General features: G+C 54.9%; 1 protein-coding gene across 3 annotated transcripts in view; it reads right to left on the bottom strand.

Moving 5' to 3' along the window:
• Positions 1-225: 225 nt before the first annotated feature.
• PAK6 (p21 (RAC1) activated kinase 6) overlaps positions 226-25,156 on the bottom strand; it is a 39,749-nt gene continuing 14,818 nt past the window's right edge. For all 3 annotated transcript variants that reach the window (XM_005559161.4, XM_005559162.4, XM_015452642.3), the window contains exons 4-11: positions 12,963-13,171; positions 11,457-12,110; positions 4,979-5,476; positions 4,703-4,836; positions 4,219-4,345; positions 4,015-4,140; positions 3,430-3,564; positions 226-1,809 (exon numbers count right to left, since the gene is read on the bottom strand). In XM_005559161.4, the coding sequence (XP_005559218.2) occupies positions 1,642-1,809; positions 3,430-3,564; positions 4,015-4,140; positions 4,219-4,345; positions 4,703-4,836; positions 4,979-5,476; positions 11,457-12,110; positions 12,963-13,166 (2,046 nt within the window). In that variant the 5' untranslated portion in view covers positions 13,167-13,171 and the 3' untranslated portion in view covers positions 226-1,641. The remainder of the gene's footprint in view (positions 1,810-3,429; positions 3,565-4,014; positions 4,141-4,218; positions 4,346-4,702; positions 4,837-4,978; positions 5,477-11,456; positions 12,111-12,962; positions 13,172-25,156) is intronic.

Below are 25,156 nucleotides of genomic sequence, written 5' to 3'. Positions count from 1 at the left end.
TCTATTTTTCATCGCCTTCATTCCCAAGGGCCGTTCACTTCCTGTTTCCCTTCCTCTCTGCCTGCCTTTCGGGCCCACAGGTCACCAGGGAAGTTGGGTGTTCTGTGGCGTGGCTGCTGGAGAGCTCATGTGGGGAGGAGGGGAGGCTCCACGAGATTCACCCACCACAGGCGGCCCCCCCTCCAAGACCGCCGGTCTCCGCTCCCAGAGGCACAGGAAGCCCAATGGCTTTGAACACTCAATTTAATTTAAAACAGGCACAAGTGCAAACAATTCACAAAAATTTCTAGGGAAGATGCTTTTGTTTTGAAAACTCTGACCCTTAAAAAAAAGTCCTTGCAATTTCTTTGCCCCCATGTAGGTCACTAGGGAGCAGAAGAATCTAAAAATATTATCTAAATAGAAAGGGTCCAGACACCTGAAGTTCTTTCCTGGAATTCCATCTCACAGCAGCCCTGAAGTGGGGCGGGGCCGAGGAGGACAAGGAGACAGCCGTCTGTGGAGGCAGCCGGGGCAGATGGTTTGCACAAATGGGTGCCTGTGACCTTGACGTGATGGAAACCCGGAGGTGGTTCGCCTTCTCTCCCAGATAGGGTTCTGAAGAGAACAATGGGTCCCTGATGACCTGGTTATTGGGATAAACTTGAAAGGTAACACAGTTACCATTCCTTACATTCCTGTCTCTGGCCCTCACGCTGCACAGTACAGGAGACGCTCAGAAGCCTCCTGAGCCCCCAGGATGTGTTAGACTTAGCATGGACCACTCCACTGGCCAGGGAGACACAGGACTGGAGAGGTGGAAGCCAGGCCAAGAAAGCAGGTCCCTTTAGGCCAGAACTTAGTGGGAGAGAGGATGGGGCAGCCTTCCTGAAGCTGGCTGTGGGTGACCTGAAGGGACCTGGGCTGTCAAGGTGGCTTTCCTCCCCTTACACACACACACACACACACACACACACACACACACACGCACACACGATGTTCTCTCCATTCTGTAAAGCGAGAGCACCTTCACCACCGACCCCATTCTTTCTTTTTCACTCAGAAATTGTCCCCTCACTCCCTGCCCACAGCCATGGCCTGGAGCAGGCCATTCACAGTTCCGGCGGGGAGGGGCCGTACAGCTGGGACTGCACCTTCAGGACATCAGATGTGAGGGAGGAAGAGGGATTCAGGTCATAAAAATCACCCCGTGGCCCGTGGCCCGTGGCCCTCTCGAGACCCGAGGTTTGAAGCTGGAGCTGAGAACAGCAAGTATCTGTGGAGACCAGCAGCCTGCCCTCTGCAGTGGCCTAGGACGCTAGTGGACAACTACCTTTAAAAAACCACAGTAGCCTTTTCTACTGTGTTGGCTGCAGAGGCCAGGAACGCTGGTCTCTGCGTTTCTTAGAAATATCCCTGTGCAAATATCAAGGGGTCATCCTGTAGAAGGGGTCTCCATCTGGGGACTCAGGAGGGAGAGACACTGAGGGGGCAGGTCCGGCCTGGCCCAGTGGGCTGAGGGGCAGAGGGTGGGGCTGGGGCTTCACATTTCAATCTTTGGAGAGAATACTGAGAGGAGGAGGCAGGCAAGCCCTGCCGGCAGGCTGACTGCCCCGTGTGCCCTGCCTGTGGGCACAGGTGGCAGGTGTACTCAGGGTGGGCTCAGCAGGTGGAGGTCTGCTTGCGGTAGAGCTGGATCAGGGGCACCAGGCACTCGGGTAGCCCTGTCTGCAGCAGGAAGGGGTGGTCTAGGAGCTCCTGGGCTGTGGCTCTCTCTTGGGGGTCCCGCACCAGCATCCGCTCCAGGAAGTCTCGCAGTACTGGGGAGACCTGTAGAGACAGGGCAGTGAGATTAAGCCACAATTTGCAGTCACTTTGGGGTGACCTGATTGCCTGGCCCTGTCATTGTTTGAAAATCTTGAATTCGCTGGTTTTTTCACTTCCTGTCCCCTTGCCCCTCCCCACCCCCCAAGGCTCTCAGTATTCAGATGCTATAGCTCTGTGGAAGGGGCAGAGAATTGGCATCAGTGATCCAGGCCTGGCTCTATCCCTGATCTCAGGCAAGTCACACTTTTCTCTAGGCCTCAGTTTTCTCATCTGTAAAATGGGCTAGTGATAAAGTATGCTTGCCCTCTCTGCCACATAGGGCTTTTGAGAAGATTTTAAAAACAGGTCGTTGGGTGCAGTGGCTCATTGACTGTAATCCCAGCACTTTGGGAGGCCAAGTTGGGCAGATCACAAGGTCAGGAGTTTGTAGACCAGCCTGACCAACGTGGCAAAACCCCATCTCTACTAAAAATGCAAAAATTAGCCGGGCGTGGTGGCATATGCCTGTATTCCCAGCTACTCAGGAGGCTGAAGCAGGAGAATTGCTTGAACCCAGGAGGCGGAGGTTGCAGTGAGCCGAGATCACACCACTGCATTCCAGCCTGAGCAACAGAGACTCCATCTCAAAAACAAAAACAAAAAACAAAAACAACAAAAACAAACAGGTCAAGGATGAGGAAGTGCTCTGAAAAATAGAAAATAAAGTGAGACCTGAAAAGGAAGATTTCTTTGTTGCTCTAGGCCTTAGAGTCTAAGGCAAGGGCTTATCTTGGTTCATTTTGAGCCAGTATCTTGGCATGAGGCTCAGTCTTGGGCAGAAGGCTACATCCTCTGAGCAATTAGCCAACTAGAGATCTTTATATGCTAATTTTGGAGTTAGCGGTGCAGGCTCCAAGGAGCAGTTGTCCTGGAAGATGTTTCCTGTTGGTCCTCTCATCCAGCTTTGTGTTGGGGCCACAGAACTCTTTTTTTGCTATTTAGAGGCGAGGCTTCAGCCCCTGAGACATTTCTAGCTTTGGCCACCAGATGGCGATGCCACTTAGCAGCCTCGTGCTGACCTGCCAGCAGGGGGCGTCCACAGTAAGGCCTGCGGGGTTGGGGCGGATTTGGCAAAAAGGGTTACATGTATACACGTCAATGCACATATACTGGCTTTAAGGGGAATGCTGTGGCTCAGCTGTGTCGGGGTGTGCAACAATGGAGCATGAGCCAACTCGCTGTGATGGACAGGGACATCGAATCATGGTATGGATCTCCCGACACTTGGGGTAGAAAGGTTTGTGCTCAGTGAAGCTTCTCCGGATTCCTTCCGGGACAGCAGGGATTGCTGGTGTTCTGGCTTTCCCTGCTCATGGGCACCCCTGGGCTTCTGACCAGTGCCTGCCGAGTAGCAACCCTCCTGCCACAGCCGTGGGAGGCGACCTGTTGGAGCGCACATGCTAACTTGTGCATAGATGCGGCTCCACACCCAGGTGCAGGTTTTGTGTGGAGAAAGAGGAGCCTTTTCCAGGAGCCCAGACCGTGTAGCTTCTGTGGGAGGGAGATGCTAGGAGCCTAGGCTCTGGTCCTCTTGCCTCAGGAGGAATGGGGTCTGCGAGGTCGCACCCTTGTGTGCCAACTGACCTTGTGAGAGTTTTTCAGCTTGGGCGGGGGGCTGTCCCGGAGCCTCTTCATGGCTTGCACTGGGGAGTCACTGAAGTAGGGTGGCTCCCCATCCACCATCTCAATCACCATGATGCCCAGAGACCAGATATCCACCTGCAGGAGGAAAATGTCCCTGACCCCATGGCCAGAGCCTGGCCTGGCCCGTTGCTAGCCGTGTTCTGGTGGCGGCAGTGGTGGAGGGGGGACAGCTGGCCCCAGCTCTCCTTGGTGAGTGTGTCTCCTTCCTCCCCCGGCCACCTGCCCCGTGGCCAGTTACTGCCTGCATGAGTGACCACTGCCTATAGGGACACAGCTGTCAGTCACTCAGAGAAAGGCCATCATCCATGGGAGGCCTGGCCCTACCCCATTCTGCCCTTGAGCTGAGGAAACATTTGCAGGACTCGTTCCTGGCAGCCCGGCCATGGGCGGGAGCAGCCCCATGGAAAGGGGGAAGAGTGTTGACTAGGTGGGACTCTGAAAACCTGGGCTGCTTTTGGTGAGGTCACCGGAGGGGCCACAGCAGAAGGGCTTTTGGGAGGTCTGCGGGGTGGAGGGAACGGTTACCTCAGTGGCATACAAAGACCTGGAGATCACTTCAGGAGCCATCCAGTAGGGGGTTCCCACCAGGGACTTCCTCTTAGGGACGTCTTTGCTGATCTGAGCACAGAATCCGAAGTCCGAGAGCTTCACCTAGGGTTGAAAGCGGAGTGAGTGGTGGACCGGGAGGAAGTGGGAGCGTGGCTATGCCGGGGACAGTATGGAACCTACCCTGCCATCCAGGGTCAGCAGGATGGAGTCACTCTTGATGTCCCGGTGGATGACACCCTGGGCATGCAGGTAAGCCAGGGCCTGCAGCACAGCCTCACACACAGTGGCGATCTGCTCTTCATTCAGCCTGGATAGGGAGGTGGGGCCGCCCGAAGGAAGAGAGCGTTAGCTTTGGCAGGTTGTGGGGTGGCTGAGCAGAGTAGGAGTCCCTGGTGCTAGGCCCCATGGCTCCCAGGCAATCTGTTTGGCAGCACAGTCAGGCCATAGCCCTGGTGAAAACGGGCCTGAGCCTTGGATAGAAGCCACCCTTCTCTTCTCTATTCCCAAGACCCCTGGATGCCAGTTACCCCAGCAGGCAGGAGAGCCCAGGATGATTCAACAGGCATCCCAAGTCTTCTGGGCCACAGGCAGAAGAACACATTGCCCTGGCAGGGCCATGGTGAGGGCAGCCCGCACTCAGGATCCAGCCCTCCCAGCTGCCCACCTGACTTGGGAGACGATGTCTGTGAGGGCTCCTCCCTGCAGGAACTCCATGAGCACCCACAGCTCCTCGCCCACTAGGTAGCTCTTGTACATCTCCACCACGTTGAAGTGCTGGTAGTCCCGCATGATCACCACCTGGGGGCAGGTGGGGGCCTGAGTGCCGGGCACGGTGCCCAGAAGCATGGCCACCCACTGCCCCTGCTCACAGATGTCCAGCCTGGCTGGCTGTTCACTGCCCATCCCCAACGCCCCCGCCCGTCCTGCCCTGTCCTCCCACCTCGTTGAAGAGCAGCTCCCTGCGCTGCTGCTTCCTGAGGTCCATCATCTTGACGGCCACCTGGCGGCCCGAGTGCTTCTCCCGGGCCAAACAGACGATGCCGGTGGAGCCCTCGCCAATCTTCACGTAGCTGTCCAGCAACAGCCGGGGGTCACCCTGGTCCACCACCATCCTGAGTGCAGCCTTGAACTGCTCATGTGTCACAACACCTGTGTCCTCACCAGCCAGAGTGCCCTTGGCAACCGTGGGGTCCTGGGGCAGGTACAGGTTGCTGGTGCTGATCTGGGTGTGCCAGGTGCGGGGGGAACCTGCTGGGGAAGACCGGCCTGGAAGCGGACCTGTGGCCGGGGCTGTGCGGAGGGACTTCTGGGGGCTGCTGGTATCCGAAGTGGTCAGAGGGCTGAAGGTCCCCACCGGCTGGTCCGAGGGCAAGGACTGGGCCTTGGCCACCAGGCTTGGAGGGTTGTCTTTCTGTGGCCGTCGGAAAGAGGAGTTGGGCTGCAGGGACAAAGCAACAGGAAGGGGCATGGCTGTGGGAGCATTTGGAATCACCTTCCCAGAGGCAGGGACTGGCCGCCGTGACCTCTGGACTCTGGCAGGGTCAGGCAGGGTGTCAGATCAAACTAGGGAGGTGCTCTGAGCAAAGATTTTCAGACGGAGCTGAAGCCCAGCCACAGTCCTGTGTGAGCAGCCCCCCGCGGGGCGCCAAGCTGGGCAGGCCCAAGACAGCTGCTTACACTCGCCCTACTGCACCTGGGAAGACAGAGAAGGCCACCTCCCCGCGGGGTCCTGTGCTGGGTATTTCTTCCTTGGCGATGGACAGCTAGACCCCAGGGAGGCTGCTGTAAGGCAGAATCTGCCTCTGTGCTAAGAGGCTGCTTGAAGAATCTGGGTCAGAGGCATTCTTCACTCCCAAGGCTCCTCCACTCCAGAACCCATGGGGGCAGAAGAGGCCTGGCAGTGGGGTGGGGAGCAGTGGGCAGCTGTGTCTCCACTCCCCGAACCAAGGCAGGGGAGCCACACCTGGGGCCCGATAGCCCTGCTTCTGCCTGCAGCAGGTAGTCTGTGAATCTGTGCTGGGAGGTTATGTCCCTGACAGAGGACCACAGAGGTATGTCACCATCTGGGGGGTCCTCGGGTGTCTGCCCTGGGCTGGGAATCTGGTGCCAGAAAGAGCTGGAGTTAGGAGGGTAGGTCCAGCCAAACCCAAGCCTTGAGGCCAGGGAGGAGGAGATGTCTTAAAGACCCCATAAAGGAATCCTTCCACTTCCTCCTTGGCATGAAACTCCTGGCTAAGGAGCCCCCGGAGGGAGGAGAAGGTAGGGGCCTATCCTCATGGGCTCTGGCGGGGAGGGAGGGAAGCTGGAGCAGAGGGGCAGCCTGGGCGCCCGGTGAGCCCTGCTCAGGTCCAGCCCTGGAAGCCTGTGAGGCTTCTTGCTTTTCTGAGCCCAAGCCCTCCTGCTCTCTCTGGCAGGAAAGGCGCCCGCCCATCTTTGGGTTCCCCCCAAGGAGCGGTGATGTGCACCATGACCCCTCCCAGGGATTATGTGTTTTTAAAGGGCACCTGGAGAGGGATGCTTCAGGGGCTGCAGAGAAGGCCTTCTAGGAACTTCTGCAAACCCATCATGTAAGCCATTGTCTTAGGTGCCCAGTGGGTCCTGGTCCTGATCCCAGAGCTGAAACAACTTATAGGAAATCTCAAGCAGTAAGTTTGGGCTGGGATGCTTGCTCAGGGACCCCAAACCCCAAATCTAGGCCTTGGGCCCCACCAGAGTCTTTTCAATGTCTTTAGCAACCCTCACTCCCTTCCTTCCCCGACTCCCCACGGCTTCAGGGCTTCCACTCTCCAGTCAAGTCCCTGGCCTGCTTAGGGTAGAACACCTACTGGCCGACAGCCACGCTGGGACAGACTTCTGCCACCCCCACACCTGCCTGCACCCGAGTGTGTGCTTGACCTTCACAGGAAAGAAGCTAGAAATTCTCCCAGGACTGCCTGGACTCACTCCATCCCTAGTGAGTGCATTTGGACAGTAAACATTCTCCCATGTCGTCGCCAGCACCTGACTGTCACCATCCAGTGTGACACTGTCACCATCCACTGTGTAGTGGAGCAGTGGGACCCCTGGACTGGGCTGTCAGGACCTGGGGCCCGGCCCTGGGCTGCTGTGCCCTGCAGTGAGCCTTAGGCGAGTCATCTTCTCTGAGCCCCAGTCTCCGCTACGAGGCAGGGACATGCGCAGTGATGGGGGGAGCTAGATGAACTGCGGACTTCCCGCCTCACAGCCTGATTCAGTGGGGCTCTAGAGCAGAGACTCTGCATTTGAACAATGTCCCTGCGTCCTAGGAGGCTCATGGAACGTACTTTGAGAAGCTCTGCATGAGTGGGCAGTATGATCTTAGGGCCTCAGGGAGCCTCTGGGAGGGCTATGAGGGGGGTGGAGGGAGCATGGCCATGACTGAGGCTATGATGCCAGGTCCTGGGAACAGAGGTTCCATGAGACGTCACCAGGCAGGGACAGGGAGGGAAGTGGGGCAGGGCTCACTGCATCACACAGTCAACCTGTAGAAAGGCTCGGGGTGCTAAGGAGGCTGCCTGCTGGCCTGAGTGTGGACTTAACTCAGAAAACATGCTCTCCAGGCACCCATCCGTGTGGGTCGGGGCAGAAGCTTGGGGACCACCTAAAGCTCCTCTTGAGGTGGCTCTGATGACCTCTCGTCCTGAAGCTCCTAAGAAAGGCTCTAAAATGAGATCATTCCCCTCCTGGCCTCCAGGGCCTCTGCATGGGCCAGCTCTACTCTGAGGATGTGTGGGCCTGGGAGCGAGAGCCACGTGGACAGGCCGAGGTGGGGGTTCCTTCCCTGTCTCCACGGACCAGGTCCCTGTGCTGCTGCTGCTGCGGGTGCTGGCAGGGCTCAGGGCGGAGCCTGCGTCTGCAGACTGGCGGAGGGGTGGCCCAGCCAGGAGCCCAGCACCAGCAGAGTCTGGGACACAGGCTGGGGAGTCCCAGGAGCTGGCTCGGTCTTCAGCCTGGCAAGGTCGGGTCCCCAGTGTCCTTTCATTGGCTTCACTGCCTGTTCCACAGGGAGGGAGCTTTTATCAATGTAATCACAAGCAAGGATCAGATGAAACTTGTGAAGCCACACAAGAAAGGGAAAGGGGGACACGACAATGGAATTAATTAATTGTTATGGGCTCTGGATTAATTCTGAAGTTACTCATGTGACAGACCTCTTGGGAAGAAAGCCACTAGAAGAGTCATGCATACATTTACATCAGTGCCTCATTTCCCGCCCTGAGCCATGGTTCTCCACTGTGGGCTCAGGGGGCTGTACTATAAGTATCCTAAAGGGGAGAGGCCATGGCATAATATTTTTAAAAATAATAAAGCCGGCCTGGCATGGTGGCTCAGGTGCCTGTAATCCCAGCACTTTGGGAGGCCAAGGCAGGTGGATCACTTGAGGTCAGGAGTTCGAGACCAGCCTGGCCAACGTGGTGAAACCCCATCTCTACTAAAAATATAAAAATTAGCTGGGTATGGTGGAGCACGCCTGTAATGCCAGCTACTTGGGAGGCTGAGGTGGGAGGATCACTTGAACCCAGGAGGTGGGGGTTGCAGTGAGCCAAGACTGCGCCACTGCACTCCAGCCTGGGCAACAGAGGGAGATGCCATCTCAAATACTACTAATAAAGCCATTTATTGAGGGCTTAGCACTTTGACAAGTGCCTTCAATGCTCTATCTCATGTAATCCTCATAACCCTGTGGGTTGTCTGGTTGTCCTGTAGGCACTGGAACCCACGGACGCCTGTGTCTGCTGACTCCCCTGCTGCAATCCCACTGGTGCCATGTATCCTTGACATATATCGGAGTACACAGTGGGTGCTTAACCAATGTTTGCCCTTCTGACTCTAAGTGGAACATGTCTAAACCCTGCAAGCTCCTAACAAACTGTCTTGCCTCTTTGGCCTCTGTGCCCCCAAGCCGTGTCTTCCTGTTCTCTTTAGCTAGAGAGACTCCAGGCCTCCCTGCCTGGGGCTAGGTACAGGCGCCCCGGAGCCTATACTCAGACCCTCCTGCAGCCATGCCTGGCACACTGCATGGCCTCTGTCTATACCCAGGAGCCCCGGAGCCTATACTCAGACCCTCCTGCAGCCATGCCTGGCACACTGCATGGCCTCTGTCTATACCCAGGAGCCCCGGAGCCTATACTCAGACCCTCCTGCAGCCATGCCTGGCACACTGCATGGCCTCTGTCTATACCCAGGAGCCCCGGAGCCTATACTCAGACCCTCCTGCAGCCATGCCTGGCACACTGCATGGCCTCTGTCTATACCCAGGAGCCCCGGAGCCTATACTCAGACCCTCCTGCAGCCATGCCTGGCACACTGCATGGCCTCTGTCTATACCCAGGAGCCCCGGAGCCTATACTCAGACCCTCCTGCAGCCATGCCTGGCACACTGCATGGCCTCTGTCTATACCCAGGAGCCCCGGAGCCTATACTCAGACCCTCCTGCAGCCATGCCTGGCACACTGCATGGCCTCTGTCTATACCCAGGAGCCCCGGAGCCTATACTCAGACCCTCCTGCAGCCATGCCTGGCACACTGCATGGCCTCTGTCTATACCCAGGAGCCCCGGAGCCTATACTCAGACCCTCCTGCAGCCATGCCTGGCACACTGCATGGCCTCTGTGGCCTAACTGCTGTTATGGAAGCTGCTGCGAGTGTCCAGAGTCAGCTCCATTGCCAAGGGCTGCTGGCTTGATCTGGGGGCTCCTGGGGTAGGTGGTGGAGGAGGAGGAGGAGGAAGGCTGATGCTCCCCATCTGTGTTATTGAATTTGCTTAAGGCAGTGGTTCTTAATGGGGGTGCTCAAGTGACATTCGGCAATATCTGGAGGCATTATTGATTATTCCAACCGGGGGTACCACCAGCTTCTAGTGAGTAGAGGCCAGGGAGGCTGCTACAGTGCAAGGAGAGCGCACCACAAAGGATGGCCCAACCTGAGCGTCAGCAGTGCAGACACTGAGAAGCCCTGGCCCAGAGCAGCTCAGGGGGTCTCAGCCTTGCCATTGAGAGGTCTGGCTCCAGAGTAGCACTCTCAAAAGGTGTGTCTGAGTTACCCAGAAGGAAACCACTGCCCTGGATTTGGAAGTATGATGTTGTCGAGCTCAAGATAACTACCACCTGCTCCCGCAAGCATGGGGGACATTCCAGCACACCCCGCAGCAGTGGCCACGGTGAGTACTCAGTGCACTGTGCAGGGATGGACAGGCCTCCCCCATGCTGTGGGGAGCTGGCAGGAGCCCAGAAGGATGCAAATGAGTGCCCAGCCCAGTGTTGACAACCCCTTTCTCAAATCCCTGAGGCCTCCCAGCAGGACTCCTGAGAGACAGAGGGAGGTCAGGCTCCGATTCTCACCTTCCCAGCAGGGTGCACTGTCCTGATCTTACCTTAGTTTTCTGGCCGAGTCTCCCCAGGGGCACAGCCTTCCAGACACCCTGCAGCTCACAGATTCTCATGTTCCTCTCACAGGTGCATCAAGCCACACCCCATGGGGATCCCAACCCACTGTCCTTTAACCTAGTAGGGGACTGGAGTGCACAAAGCCAAGACCTTTCTCTGAGTACCTCAGCCGGCAGGCAGTGACCGAGAAAGGTTGTCGTCCAGGCCATCCCCAAACCCACACCCTGTGCAGGCCACACTCACCCCACTGATGACAGGGGAGGACCCAGGCTTGTCTTAAGGCCCTCCCAGGAGGGAGGGGAGGCTCTATTATCCATCCCCCTGTCGGCAGTCGTTTCTTAGGCCTGCCTTCCACCCTCCCAGGAAGGAGCTAAAGAACAAGTGACTGCAGTGCTTGTAAAGCCTTCGTACGTGAGAGTCATGAGCCAAGAGGGCCCGGGCCAGACAGGCAGCCCCAGAGTACTCCCCACCTTCCTTCTCTGACTCATTCTCCATCATGCCTGGGGGTGTCTCACCCTCTCTGTGTCAGTCTCCTCCTCTGCCAAATGGGGAAGGAGGTTACTGGCACTATGGACAGGATGCTGGAGAGCCTGCAAGAAGTGAAAAGTGCTCCACTCTGCCTGCCAAGAAATGTCACCACGGGAGCTCCCTTCACCTTTTCCTTTCTCACAAGAAAAATGCGCATCTGAAGCAGTCACGCATGCCACAAGTCGGCCTCCTGCTGCCCCCGGACAAGGCAAATCCGGCTTTTCCTATGGCCACACACTCGGGGACAAATAATGACAGAAATGGGAAACAACACAACTGCCACAGAGAAAAGAAGGAAAGGAAGGGAGGGAAGGAGGCGGCCAGCCACCCTCCTCAGAGGAGAGGTTACCGTGCACATTTCTGCCGCCTTAGGCGGAAGCAGTCCCGGGAGCCTCTTTGCAAGTCCTCCAAGGGGAAGGCCAGGCAGGGCCTGCATCCCTACACCCACTCCCCAGTGGACACCTGCAGACCAGGCTCCTGACTCACCTTGTTCTGTGGTGGAGGGCCTAGCTTGCTGCTGCTTGGAGGGGCCGTGGCAGCAGTGGACAGGAACATGCTTCGGAATAGCCTACGCTTCAGGCTGCTCTCCTGGGTCTTAGGGCTAGGGCTGCCTTCCCCACCTGGCCTGCCTGTGGCTGAGCCCACCAGGCAGGACTGTGGCCGGGCCTCCTCAGAGCCATGCTTGGCAGCCTTCATTCCACGCCTACCAGTGGTTGTGGGGGGTGAGGCTCCTGGTGGGGAGCTCTGCAGGCAAGCACCCAGCTGCAGACAGCGCGGTGAGGCACCCTGAAATTCGGTGGGGCCCAGGGACTGTGCCTTTGCAGCCAGCCCATTGGGCAGGACCCGTGGGCTCTGTGGCTCGGGCCACGGCATCTGCTTGTGGCCTGCTGGTGTGCCCCCGTTGCAGCTGAGGTAGAGGCCGTGGGGGTCAGTGCGCTCAGACTGGGGACTCTGGAGGTACATGTCTGGGTCGGTGGCCCAGTGCTCATCCCCCAGCAGCCCCAGGGACTGTGCCCGCCGCCGGCTGGTGGGACTGCGGCCGCGCAGGGTGTTGGAGCTGATGACCGACAACTTCTGGATGTCGTTGAGCAGCCCCGAGATGTAGCCATCCACTGGCAGCGCGCTGCCCCGCACCACTGTCTGTAGGGGGAAGAGAGAAGCATGTGGGACCCGCCTGATTGTGGCAGGGAGGGGCAGCCGGGAGATCAGGGTCAGAGAATGTCCTTGGGGGCCCTGGGGAGGACTGCCTAAAGACCTTCCCTGCTGTGTTGTCCGCCCATTAAGTTTTCCATAATTGATCAGGGCCACTGTGGGTCCCACCTGTGCTGGATGCAGGGATGCGGGGAGAAGGCCCAGCATCGGCAGAGCAGATGGTGAGTGCCATGGGGCTGCATCCGGCATGCCCAGGGCTGTGGTCGGCTGGGCTAGGGAGCTGAGGCTCAGGGGGCGGGGCTCCATTCTCTAGCTCCACGGGTGGCTGGGGGAGAGGTGCCCAGCCCACTGAGGAAAAGAGACCAGGCCAGGGGGCTGCTCCACACACACTGGCGTCGTGGCCTCCAAACCCTGATAGGGCCCCTGATCCCAACTTCCGCCAGGCTCTTGGGTCTACTAGTCCTGACCCTCACAACTAAAATTCTCCTGGTCTGGGAGAGCCCTCGGTCCCTATGGGGCTGCAGGTCCACATATTGAATGGGACATGTCCTAAAAGACTCTTCGTTGTCATCTGAAATATCAATGCAATTGAGCATCTTACATTTTCATATGCTGAATCTGGCAGCCCCACACCACCCTGCAGAGAGGGTCTTCCCAGGCCCCTTCACCCTGGCTTACCCAGGGAGAGAATGGCAGGCTGACAGGCAGGGAGTTAAAATGGCTGGTGAACTGATAGCTGTGAAGTAGGTGGTTCCTCCAGGGGCCTTTCTGAAGTTTAGCCAGGCATGGTTGTCTGTGCACTGGGAGAGGCTGAACCTCATCCCTGCCTGCCCCTCTTACCTTCATGGGCTGGAGCTGCACCCGTGTGATTCGCGAAGGGTCCACCACGGGCTTGGGGCGCCGCAGTGTGTCCAGGATGTTCTGCCATTGTGGGGGAAGGCCCACAAACTTGCCTTCTTTGGGGTCGAAGGAGGTGTGGACACGGTGCTGGAAGTTCTGTGGGGCTGAGATCTCAGGGCGTTTCTTCTTTTTCTTGCGGAACATGGTGCCTGTAAAGGTAGAGTCAGGTCGAGCTCCTGCAGGAAACGGGTGGCTGCAGCAGGGCTGGGGCACCAGGCTCAGGCTCCCTCCCCTCCCCCAGCAAAGCTCCCCTAGAAGCCTAGGGCTTCCCTCCACCTTCATCTCTGCTTCCTCAAGGAAATGGCTGGCTCCCAGCAGAACAGTCCCAGAAACAACAAAAGCGCCATAAATAAGCCAATGCAGACTATAAACAAGGAAAAGGTGTCTTCTTGTCTGTGCCAAGTCCCCTGCAAGCAGGCAGACTCGGGGCGTGTGTTTTGATAAAATCCAAAGCCCATTACAAGTATCATTCCACTGTCAACGAATTTTAAAAAGGGGGAAAGAGGGAGGAAAGTTAGCAAGCTTGTTTTATGAAATGAGTATGACCTTGATTCTTAAAACCAGATAAGGAGAGTACAAGAAAGGAAAATTTGACTCAATATCATTTAGGAACATAACTATGAAAATCTTAAACAAAACTGTCACATTGAATCCAACAGTATATTAAAGTTATTTTTTTGTTGGCTTTTTGTTTTTTTTATTACAACTCAGCTTTGTCCCAGGATGGCTGAACCTGTTAATATGATACATTAATAAAAAACCAACAAGCTGATCACAGACATGCCGCCTGGGCTGGGAGTATTATGCATCAGGGAGCCCCCAAAGGGCCTTCATGATTACCAGGTGCTTGACCTCAATTCCAGAAAGGCCTTGAGCCAAGAGGATAGCCTGGGGTGGGTGAGGAGCAGCTAACTTAGGGGTAAAGCTCTCCAGAGAAGGCAGAGAGCACCACCTCCCCTTGACACTCTTCTCTCTGGTGTTGGAGCTCTATGTAAAACATCACCTGGGCTGGGCATGGTGGCTCATGCCTGTAATCCTAGCACTTTGGGAGGCCGAGGCAGGTGGATCACCTGAGGTCAGAGTTTGAGACCAGCCTGGCCAACATGGTGAAAACCTGTCTTGACTAAAAATACAAAAAAATTAGCCGGGCCTGGTGACATGTGCCTGTAGTCCTAGATACCCATGGGGTTGAGGGAGGAGAATTGCTTGAACCCAGGAGGCTGAGGTTGCAGTGAGCTGATATTGCACCCCTGCACTCCAGGCTGGGCAACAGAGTGAGACTCTGTCTCAAAAATACAAACAAAACAAAAACACTTAACCTGCAATCAAGCCTGTGTCCCGTGTCTTGCTGATTCTGGCTTTGCCTAAGGTCGTGCTGAGCTCCATCCACAGATGTGACACAGGCTTGCAATGGATAGTGTGGGTAGATCTGAGAGCGGGGAACTGGGGGCCTGGGAAGGGGAGGGACACTTCCAAAGGGCTGCTCTAGTTTTGCCTTCAGGGGAGCCCGGGACCTGGGACCACATGTTGATGGCAGACAGAGTCAGGGCTGCCACTTGAATGCTTTCGGATTTGAAGAGGCTCAGAACAGCTCACTGGGTTCTTATGTATCTGAAAAGGTCACTTCCAGGCTTCAAGAAACAAACTGAAACGTGATTCTTGAACTGAATGCTTGGATTACTCATCCACCCGAAGATCTGGAGTGCAGGGCCATCGTGTTCTCTTTCGGCTCCTCCTCTGGAAACAGCATTTTCCTTTTGGCAGGTTCTGAAGGAGGTCGCAGACCTGGGAGGCAGCTGGCAGAAAAGCAGGGACCCTGGACAGCCAGTGGTTCCCCACTAGGAATTCACCGTGCATGACTCAATCAGAACCCACGTCACATCTCAATGTCAGTCGTGCTGCTGGGTCTGAGGTTCGGGAGTCCACCAGACACTCCCTAGAGGCAGAGCCACATGGGCGGGACCCTTACAGACCAAGCACTTTGCAACAAAATAACCTGTGTGAGTTGCAGGTGAGTTGTAGGGAGTCTCCCACTAATTTGGAGAGATTTTGAACAAGTTACTGAAATGATCTGAGCCAGTGGGGTTAATGAAACACAGCTCATAGGGTTTAGGGTGTGTGAAGTAAGCAGAGTCCCCATACATGATGGCTGTTTCTCTTGTGATGTCACCTCTCTTTGTACCCCTGGCTTGAAGGCCCTCCATACACTGGCACTTGGGCAGATACAAGTCTGGGAGTAACACCAAACCACTTTCTGCTTAGACTTACCAGTCAAAGGGGTCATGCCTGATGTCAGGGGTCTGGGACCTGGGGACCTTGCCATATATACATCATGGCTTGGTAAAATTTGTCCTCCTCCCTTTTGGCCTTTGCCTTTTTTTTTTTTTTTTTTTCCTAGAAGGAGTCTTGCCGCCCTCTCGCCCAGACTGGAGTGTAGTGGCACCATCTGGACTCACTGCAACCTCCATCTCCCAGGTTCGGGTGATTCTCTTGCCTCAGCCTCCTGAATAACTGAGATTACAGGCACCCACCACCATACCCGGCTAATTTTTGTATTTTTAGTAGAGACGGATTTCACCATGTTGGCCAGGCTGGTCTCGAACTTCTGACCTCAAATGATCCACCTGCCTTGGCATCCCAAAGTGCTGGGATTACAGCCTTTGCCTTTTGCTACAGAAGAGTCTTTATTCAGCAGGTCTATTCCCCCAGTCTCTTGGACAGACCTGCTATTCCGGGATTAGTTGAGCTGCTGTTGTGCCCTCCTCCCTAGCTCTGTGAAGTCTTCTGGAGGTGCAGGGACACAGACTGCAGCTGAAGAAGAGCTGGCGAATTCGCCCCCCACCACCCACCCCAGAACACCCCTCTCCCCAACTCCCCTGCCCCTCCCATGCACTCAGCTTTTGCTCTGGGGATGCACAGGGAGAGCATCTTTAGCAAATGGTCTCAGTGACTCTGGGGGCCTCTCCTGAGTCCACTCTAATAGCGAGCCATTCCGGAAGAAGTTCTTCTCAGAGGCGGCAGGGAGGCTGGAGAAGAAAGGACAGCCCAGAGGCTGTCCCAGGGCCAGGAGTGGTGATGGTGAGGGTGGGAGTCGGCAGAAGCAATCAGCTGAGCTCAGGCTTTGGGGGCTAGGGAGTAGAGCTTTAGAAACCAGAGGCCATCACTTAGCTCTGGAAAATCAACCACCTAAAGGGAGGCTGCCAGGACTCATTTGAAATGTGAGGCCAACACTGCGTGGGACAACATGACTGTGTAAGTAGGAAATGCGGAAGAATCTACATAAAACTGGGATTAAGGGAGTGAATTTAAAAGGTCCTTGATTCAAGGACTATATATATATAAGTCAAAAAGAGATATATATATCTTTTTGAGATGGAGTCTTGCTCTGTTGCCTAGGCTGGAGTGCAGTGATCTCGACTCACTGAGAACTCCGCCTCCCAGGTTCAAGAGATTCTCCTGCCTCAGCCTCTCGAGTAGCTGGGACTACAGGCATGCATCAACACACCCAGCTCTACTTTCTGTATTTTTAGTAGAGATGGGGTTTTACCATGTTGGCCAGGATGGTCTTGATCTCTTGACCTTGTGATCCACTCACCTGAGCCTCCCAAAGTGCTGGGATTACAGGCGTGAGCCACCGTGCCTGGCCTCAAGGTCAATATTTTAAAAAATCAACTGGATTTCTACATACCAGTAACAACATAAAATTTTTACAAAGGGCCAGGCACAGTGGCTCATGCCTGTAATCCCAGAACTTTGGGAGACCGAGGTGGGCAGATCACTAGGTCAGGAGATCGAGACCATCCTGGCTAACACGGTGAAACCCCGTCTCTACTAAAAATACAAAACATTAGCCGGGCCTGGTGGCGGGTGCCTGTAGTCCCAGCTACTCGGGAGGCTGAGACAGGAGAATGGTGTGAACCTGGGAGGCGGAGCTTGCAGTGAGCTGAGATCATGCCACTGCGCTCTAGCCTGGGTGACAGAGTGAGACTCTGTCTCAAAAAAAGAAAAAGAAAAGAAATTTTTTTTTTTTTTTTTTTTTTTTTGAGACGGAGTCTCACTCTGTCGCCCGGGCTGGAGTGCAGTGGCCGGATCTCAGCTCACTGCAAGCTCCGCCTTCCGGGTTTACGCCATTCTCCTGCCTCAGCCTCCCGAGTAGCTGGGACTACAGGCGCCCACCATCTCGCCCGGCTAGTTTTTTGTATTTTTTTTAGTAGAGACGGGGTTTCACCGGGTTAGCCAGGATGGTCTCGATCTCCTGACCTCGTGATCTGCCCGTCTCGGCCTCCCAAAGTGCTGGGATTACAGGCTTGAGCCACCGCGCCCGGCCAGAAATTTTTTTAAAAAGATACCATTTTACATTAAAAATACAAAATATCTAGAATAAATCTAACAAAAAGATATACAAAGTCCTTATATTGGAAAATACAAAACATTATTAAAGATATTAAAGAATGTTCATAGATTAGAAGATTCAATACTGTAAAAATGTCAATTATTCCCAAGTTAACCTGCAGATTTACTTAAATCTCAAACAAAATCCCAGCATATTTCCTTTGGTAGAAATTGATAAACTGATTCTAAAATGTATACAGAAACATAAAGAACTAGGAATAGCCAAGACAATCTTAACAAACAAAATTGGAGGATTATACTAAATAGATACTAAGATTTATTATAAAGTTACAATAATCAATTTAGTATGGAATTGGCAAAAAGATTGACAAATAGACCAATGGAACAGAAGAGAGAATCCAAAAACAGACCCACTCTTTTGAGGTCATTTGATTAATGACAGAGGTGACCTGCAACATGCTGGGGGATGGATGATCTTTTTAATAAATGTAGTTGAAATAATTTTATATCTGCATGGAAAAAAAAATGAATCTGGAAGAATGAGCTCATATCGTATTCCGAAATTATGCAGACAGATCACAGACCTCAGTGTGAAAGGTAAAATAATAAAGCCGGTAGGAGTGATGGCGGGCACCCGTAGCCTGGCTGTCCCTTCCCTCAGGTCCAGTGTGGTCATTCCGAGGGGCCCGGTTTGGTGGGCTCTCCTGGAGCCCACAACCTGCTGGGGCCTAAACCTGTCCACACTGATACGTCCCAGACACAAATTAAACGATCAAGGTTTTCTTTGCCCAAAGTGGAATTCTTGATGATATAGATTAGGGGTAGGGGATTTCTAAAGATTTTGCCTATGGTAATTTGTCAATGCAGTGTGAATACAGTGGCTATTTGAAGGAAATACATCAAAATATTAGTTGTCCCATTTTCCTGGTGGGGCTACAGGTGATTTCCTTCTATCATATCTTTCTACTCTTTTTCTAAGTTTTCCTTAAAGATGACGGATTGCTTCTCTTAAAAAAAACACCTTTTTTTTTTTGAGACAGAATTTTATTCTGTTGCCCAGGCTGGAGTACAGTGGTGCAATCTTGGCTCACTGCAACCTCTGCCTTCCAGGTTTAAGTGATTATCTTGCCTCAGCCTCCTGAGTAGCTGGGACTATAGGCACCCACCACCACGTCTGGCTAATTTTTGTATTTTTAGTAGAGATGAGGTTTCACCATGTTGACCAGACTGGTCTTCAACTCCTGACCTTAGGTGATCCACCCGCCTCAGCCTCCCAAACTGTTGGGATTACAGGCGTGAGCCACTGCGTCCGGCCGAAAACAAAGTATTTTAAATACAGAGAAGAGTGATCCATGGAGACTGAGTGCCTAAGAGACGCTCGCCCACCTGAATGGGACCAGTGTTGCCCAGGTCATCGTGAGTGAATCATCCAGGACAAAACATGCCGTGACTCTCCTCAGCATCAGGCCACGTCCTCAGAGCACACCCACCCGGTCAGCCAGGGCCTCCACTTGCCATTTCCAGGGCTCCTTTTCCCATCCATATCTCCAAGGCCGCCAGGCTGACGGAGGCAGGTGCTGCACCAGCCATGAGGCCCCAAGGTTAAGTCAAACAGGCCATGCCAGCTGTTACCTGTCACCCCTCCAGCATCTCCATCGGCACGCAATTCATCTAGAGGAGCAGCTTTCCTTCAAGAAGACACCCGGAGGAGGAAGGAGGAGGACTTTCCCTCAGACAGCCAGACCCTGCCATTTCTCCTGCCTAGCTTGAAGGAAGTGATGTGAGCCTAAGACCCTGAAGTGGCAACAAGCAGAGCGGGGCGGCCAGCTCGGGCCCAGCCCCAGCCCCAGCCGCTCCTGGCTGACACCTCGCCCTAACACAGGGGAGGCAGGCCACACTGAAGACTCCACCTCAGGCTGGAAATGCACCGCCGTGTGTGAGGACTGCTTTGAACTTCCCTCTTCTGGATGTCTGCGGACATCTTCCTGCTGGCTGACTTGTAACTCCATCGGGGGGATGCCCAGGGCTGGGAGGGAAGGGCCCAGCCCAAACCAGTTCAAGAAGGAAGCTCCCCTGCTGTGGGGCTTCCTCCAGCCGGAGCCTGGCCAGTGGGGGCCAACAGTTCCTGGCACAGGCTTTCTGAAGGAAATGCTGCTACTTCCAGTAAACCTGAGGGCAGAGCTGGTGGACAGTTCAGGGAGCCGAGGGGAGAGCTGGTGGACAGTTCAGGGAGCCGAGGGGAGAGCTGGTGGACAGTTCAGGGAGACGTGCACCTGGGGTCGCTGAGGAGCGGGACAGTGGTGTTGGAGGAGCGGCAGTCTCAGACACAGAAAGGGAAGGAACTTTTCTTGAGTACCTATTATGTGCCAAGCCCCTTCCGAGAGTTAACTCATTTAATCCTCACAGCGACCCTGAGAGGAGGAATTGTTATCCACAAATCCAGATGTGGCTCAAAGAGGTTCAACAGCTTGCCTGAGGGTGCAGAACCAGGAAATGACCGAGTTGAGGTTTGAACCCAGACCTGATTCCAGAGCCCCTGCTCCGTCCACCATGCTCACCCCAGACTGAGTTGGCTGTGGTTCTTCTCCCTCCCTGGAGGTCTTTATGAACAGAAGCGGGTGAGATATGGTGGGAGATGTAGGACGGGGTTGGCCCCTCCAGGGAAGGAGCCTGCTAAGTTCTTTCCTGGGCTGACCTGTGAGTCAGAGGCCACGGGGCCTGGGGCCGTCCGAACTTGCAGGCTGACCCTTACCTTGCAAGGAACCAGGTGTTTTTCCACCCAGCAAGGGGTGAGTAAAATGTTTCCAGGAGGTCATGGTGGGGGCTTGATGGTCAGGGGCTGGCATCTGGGAAAAGCTACAGGGACAGCAGGCGTGTGTTCTCTCCAGCACAGGGTGCGCCCACAACCCCTCTGCAGGGGCTCAGCCTGACGCCGGAACTTAGGAACACCAAGCCGAAGGCAACCTGTAGCCTTGGCTTGAAGCGGGGTAAGTTTTGTGGCAGACACTGCTGTTCCCCAGAGACAAGGGGGTTCCCAGAGCACGGCACTGAGGCCTGGCTGGTCTAGTGTCCACAGCTGAGAAAAGCAGCTCCGCTGTGGGTGGGCTACCCTCCCCAACAACGTCTCCTCCCTGGAGAGGAGACATCCCTGTGCCGGGCCCTGGGATGCCAGGGCCACCAGAGCCATCAGGGCCCCACAAATGCAGGGTGGCACTACAGAGGATGAGTCTGCCTTTAAACCTCAAGCCAGAGCGTGGGCATTCAAATGAGCGTCGCTGTGCGAGGCAGACCCCTTGGGAATGTACCTGCCTGTTTCAAACATGCTCTGGTATTTCCAGAACTCCTCTTTGGGAACTGCCTTTGGGGCCGTTGTGAGCCCACCTCAGCTGTCCTCCTAACCCGTCACCCCACTTTTCACCAGAAGTGGTGGTCTCCCACGTGGTCACCCACCTGGCCCTCCAGACCTGGCCTACGGTAAGTTTGGGCTGTTTGCACATATTGAGTCCCTTTCAAGGAAGGGACACAGCCCACCGAAGGGATTCCCAAGAACGTGCTGAGGCTGGGAAGCTGGCTTCCAAAAAGTGAGTCTAAAGGGGTTTGCAGCCACCTGGAGGGGTCAGCATTGGGTTGGCTGGGTAAGTGCTGGGATTGCCGGGAAGCTGTTAGAAATGAAGCTGGTGGAATTCCCTGCCATTTCCCGGTGACTGGGAAGAGAGGAGGCTGCTGCCTAGTGGGCCAGCTCCTGGGTTGCTGAAGGTGCCAGGGAGTGAGAGGGGGGTGTCATGCCCCGGCTTTCTCACAGCGAGGGCTCAAGGCTTATCAGGGCTCAAGTCCTGAGCCACAAGGCTGAGCGCCGGTTCAGCGTGGACCTTGGGCTTGCTGTTCCTAAGTTCCAGCCTGTGACCTTGGCCTACTTGCCTTCTGTAGCCCTCAGCATTTTTGTAGGTGACAAGGGATGGATTAATTCACCTTTGCCAGCTTCTCCAGGCACAGTGAGGGGGAGCATCTGTTCCTGCTCACAGAGGAGCTTTGGGTATTCCTCATGGTCGTCACTCAGGAAACGCCTAGTGTAAGTTGTAAGCAGCAGGCTCCGGGCTGAGCATTTCACACAAGTGATCTCCTCGCCACAAGCCTGTGAGGTAGCACTAGCACTGTCTCCATGATGCAGAGAAGGAGAGACGAAGTGACTTGTTCAAGCCGAGAGGCAAAGAAGGGGCAGCCACGAGTCTGACCCAGAACCGGATGTGAACTTGGCTGCAGTGGCCATCTGCTCCTACCACCACCCTCTTTTATTCTCAGGCCCACCCGAGACACTTTGGGGAAGGGCCTATCCTAGAATCACAGCCCCAAGACAGAGGTGAGCCCCCTGAGTGCTACAAAACTTAGGCAAGTACCCGACTACCATCACCATCTTGTCTGAGTGGCCTCCAGAGGACCCTGTCACCTCCAGGGCTGGGCCCTGACGCCCTGAGACCTGCAGCAGGGTTTTTTGACCTCTTCGTAACCCCCTTTGGGAACTGTCGTCCCACACACATTCTGACAGGTGACAGGCCTCACCCGACCCCTTGGCTGAGAATTACTGTGAACAGAAGACAGTCTTTCACTGGACTATTCTCATTGGCCAGAAGGATTTTTCTCAAACTTTACTTTCAGAAGTTTGTTTAAAAAAAAAAATTTTTTTTTTTAGAGACAGAGTCTCGCTCAGTCGCCCAGGCTGAAATGCAGTAGCGCGATCAGAGCTTACTGCAGCCTCGAACTTCTGGCCTCAACCCACCCTCCCACCTCAGTTGCTTGAGTAGTTAGGACTAGAGGAGCACACCACCGTGCCCAGCTGGGAAATCATACTATTCCTTTATTCAAACAGCATCTGTTATGGACCTACTGTACTCCAGGCTCTGGGGACCATGGTAAACGAGAGAAAATCCTCACTCCGGTGCGGTTGTTTGCTTCTTCCAGACAGATGGTGCTCTAGGCCAACCTTCCGCAGCCAGAAGAGATGGTAATGCAAGATCTGTGGGGCTCCTGACGGGGTCTGACCTTCCCCTCGGCCCAAATTTCAGCCCCTCTGGTATTCCCAACAGGAGGCTGCCCGCCCTCGGCTAGAACTCATTCAGCGATGAAAAGTTCCCCCTGCAGCCCCTGCCTTCTGTCCCCTCCGTCCCCTCGCTGATCCTTATGTGGAGCTGAACTCTGTCTCACCTCAGCCTCCACTGGGGTCCGAGTCTGCCATCTGCTACTCTTCACGTGACTCGAGAGTCAGGAGAGGCGGCACCCCAGCACCCTATCCTGGCCCCCAAAATACACGGAGGAAGGACATTTCATCTGCTTTTCTGCTCAGCTGTCACCTGCAGGGGAGGAGGGTGCTAGACGCAGGTCGTGGCCCTCATGTGGATGCCCACAAGCTTCAGGCAACCTGCCCAGGGTCACTGTGCTGAAGTGCGGAGAGGCCCTGGGAGGATGAGCGGGACCCTGAAGCTCTGCTGTCCCACTTGAGGGACCCAGAGAGATGCAGCATGCGCCAGGGCAGACAGCATGGCACGTAACCTGCCCAAATGTTTGGGCTGCCTGCCTTTGTCACCATTCCCATACCACTGGCCCCAGTGAATCCCCAGAGGAGAGATAATGGGCTGCTGTTTAAAAGAATACAATAATACAGCTCGTTCAGTCACTTGTGTCAACACTCCAGCTGAATGAGCTGCTGAAGAGCAGGCCGGCCAGCCAAGGAAGGTCAATATTGACTCAGGCCCTCCTCCTGGGCCCAGCTTCAGCCTGCACAGACAGTGCTGCGGTCCAGCAGCAGCTCAGGCCACACCAGCCCTCTGACCTCCGTTTACTGTACCTGGAATCCCAACCCTTGCCTATCCCCTCCTGCTGCACAGCACTGGGCTTTCCTGGGTGTGCGGTTATTTCTAAGGCAAGACCTGAAGAATGGCTTCCTGGGAGGGCTGCAAGCCAGGAACCTTCTCACTACCCCAGATTCTCAACAGCCTCTGCACACAAAGGTCTGAGTCCTCAGCATAGGGTCCTCAATGCCTAGGTAGAAGGAACCTCTGGCATCCCTAATCACAAGATTGCCTTTTTTTCCTCTAGCCCTTAACTTTCCAGACCTCTACTTCACCTCCTTATACGCACAACACCACTGTGAGTTGGGCTGAACCTGCTGGGCCCATTTTAAAGAAAGCAGGGAGCTGGAGAGAGGAGGAGGAGGTAAGAAAAGAAAGGTATGCTTATAAAGTGCCCACCAGGAGAGAATGTGCTAGGTGCTTTTTATTAGTGTATTTAATGGCCAATTGTAGCTATTGCAAGCTCTGTTTTACAGATGAAGAAACTGAGCCTCAGAGAGAAGTAACTGTCCAAGACATTAAGTGTGGAGCTGGGATTCAAAGTCAGATCTCTCCGACTCCAAACTCCAGGCTCATCCACAGTGCCCAGTGCCCAGAGAAGTCAAATGACCTGCCCTGGATCACACAGGTATGCAGAGCAGAGATGGGACTGGAAGCTCAACCAGAGGCTCCCTCTGTCCCAGGCAACAGTTGAGGTTCCAGGGTCACCCATGAACACATGAACATGTGTGACATGCAGGGGATGCTGCTGTTTCTGATGCCCAAGCCAGATCCTCTTCCAGAAATGGCCCCTTTCCTTGGTCACCACAAGGTCCAGAGACCCTGAATTAGGGTCTCTCACTGCTCGCCCTCCAAGGACCCCTACCTTTACTTTATTCCTATTGCTTTGCTCTAATACCCTCTGACAATAGCTTGCTGAACAGCCAGACTGCCCTCAAAGCTCTCCAGGATGGGAGAATTCAGAGTGATTTAGCCCTTCCCAACATAGCAGCCGGAGGCTGATGAGGCAGTTACTCCCCACAACCGCCTTATGAGGAAGGCATTCGAATTCCCATTTTTACAGATGAGGCCATTTATAAGTTTGTAGAGAAGTGAAGCAACTTGTCTATCGAGTCAAAGGCAAAGTCTGGATGGATTCAAACCCCACTCTCTGTGGTTCCAAATGTGTCTTTGGCCACTGTCCTATATACCATGTAGAATTCATGGCATTGCAGGCTGACTCTTAACCTTGCATGGAATCAGGCGTTTTTTTACCCAGTGTGGCAACCTATGCCACACCAGCTACGAAAATTGAGCATGGATACAGACCTGAGCCCCTCTGCCCCCTTCACCCAGAAAAACGAGTCAGAAAAGCCCCCGCTCCCCCCAAACAAAAACAAAAACACCAGAATGGGGCAAGATACAGAAAATGCAACCCTGGGAGCTCTTCATGGCTTAGCCTCCAGTGCTCCCAGCAGCACCTGCACTCCAGATCGGATGTCGCCTGAGCAGGTCTGGAGACCCGGGGAATGAGCAGTGGGCTGGGATGTGTGGAGTGGCAGCTTCACCTGTGACTCCTGCAGGAGTCTCCCGCGGCTGCCTCCCACCCTGCCCTGCACAGCCACTGGGCCTGCCACCACCCTTCCTGTTTGGGAACCTCTTCCCCAGCATGAATTCCCTGCACTCTGCCGCGGTGACACCCTCACCCAGGACTGGCATCAGACCTGATGGCAATCAGACCTGAAGATGGGCCCGGGGGCAGGGCGGGCCATTTGAGGCCTTGACGTCTGCCAGTCTACCGTTGGGCCATGGGGCAAAGTGGTGGAAGTGACTTAACATGCACCCACTAAGGATCAAGAGACGGCACTTGGAAGGGACCACCTCCGCTGCCTAGCAGTACCAGGAAGGAGCCAGCCCAGGAGGGCCACCTGCCTTCCCACCGTCCCTCCCTGCCTGCTC

Source organism: Macaca fascicularis, chromosome 7 (genome assembly GCF_037993035.2).
Source record: "Macaca fascicularis isolate 582-1 chromosome 7, T2T-MFA8v1.1".
NCBI classification, from domain to species: Eukaryota; Metazoa; Chordata; class Mammalia; order Primates; family Cercopithecidae; genus Macaca; species Macaca fascicularis.
This window is presented reverse-complemented; position numbering and strand designations above follow the sequence as displayed.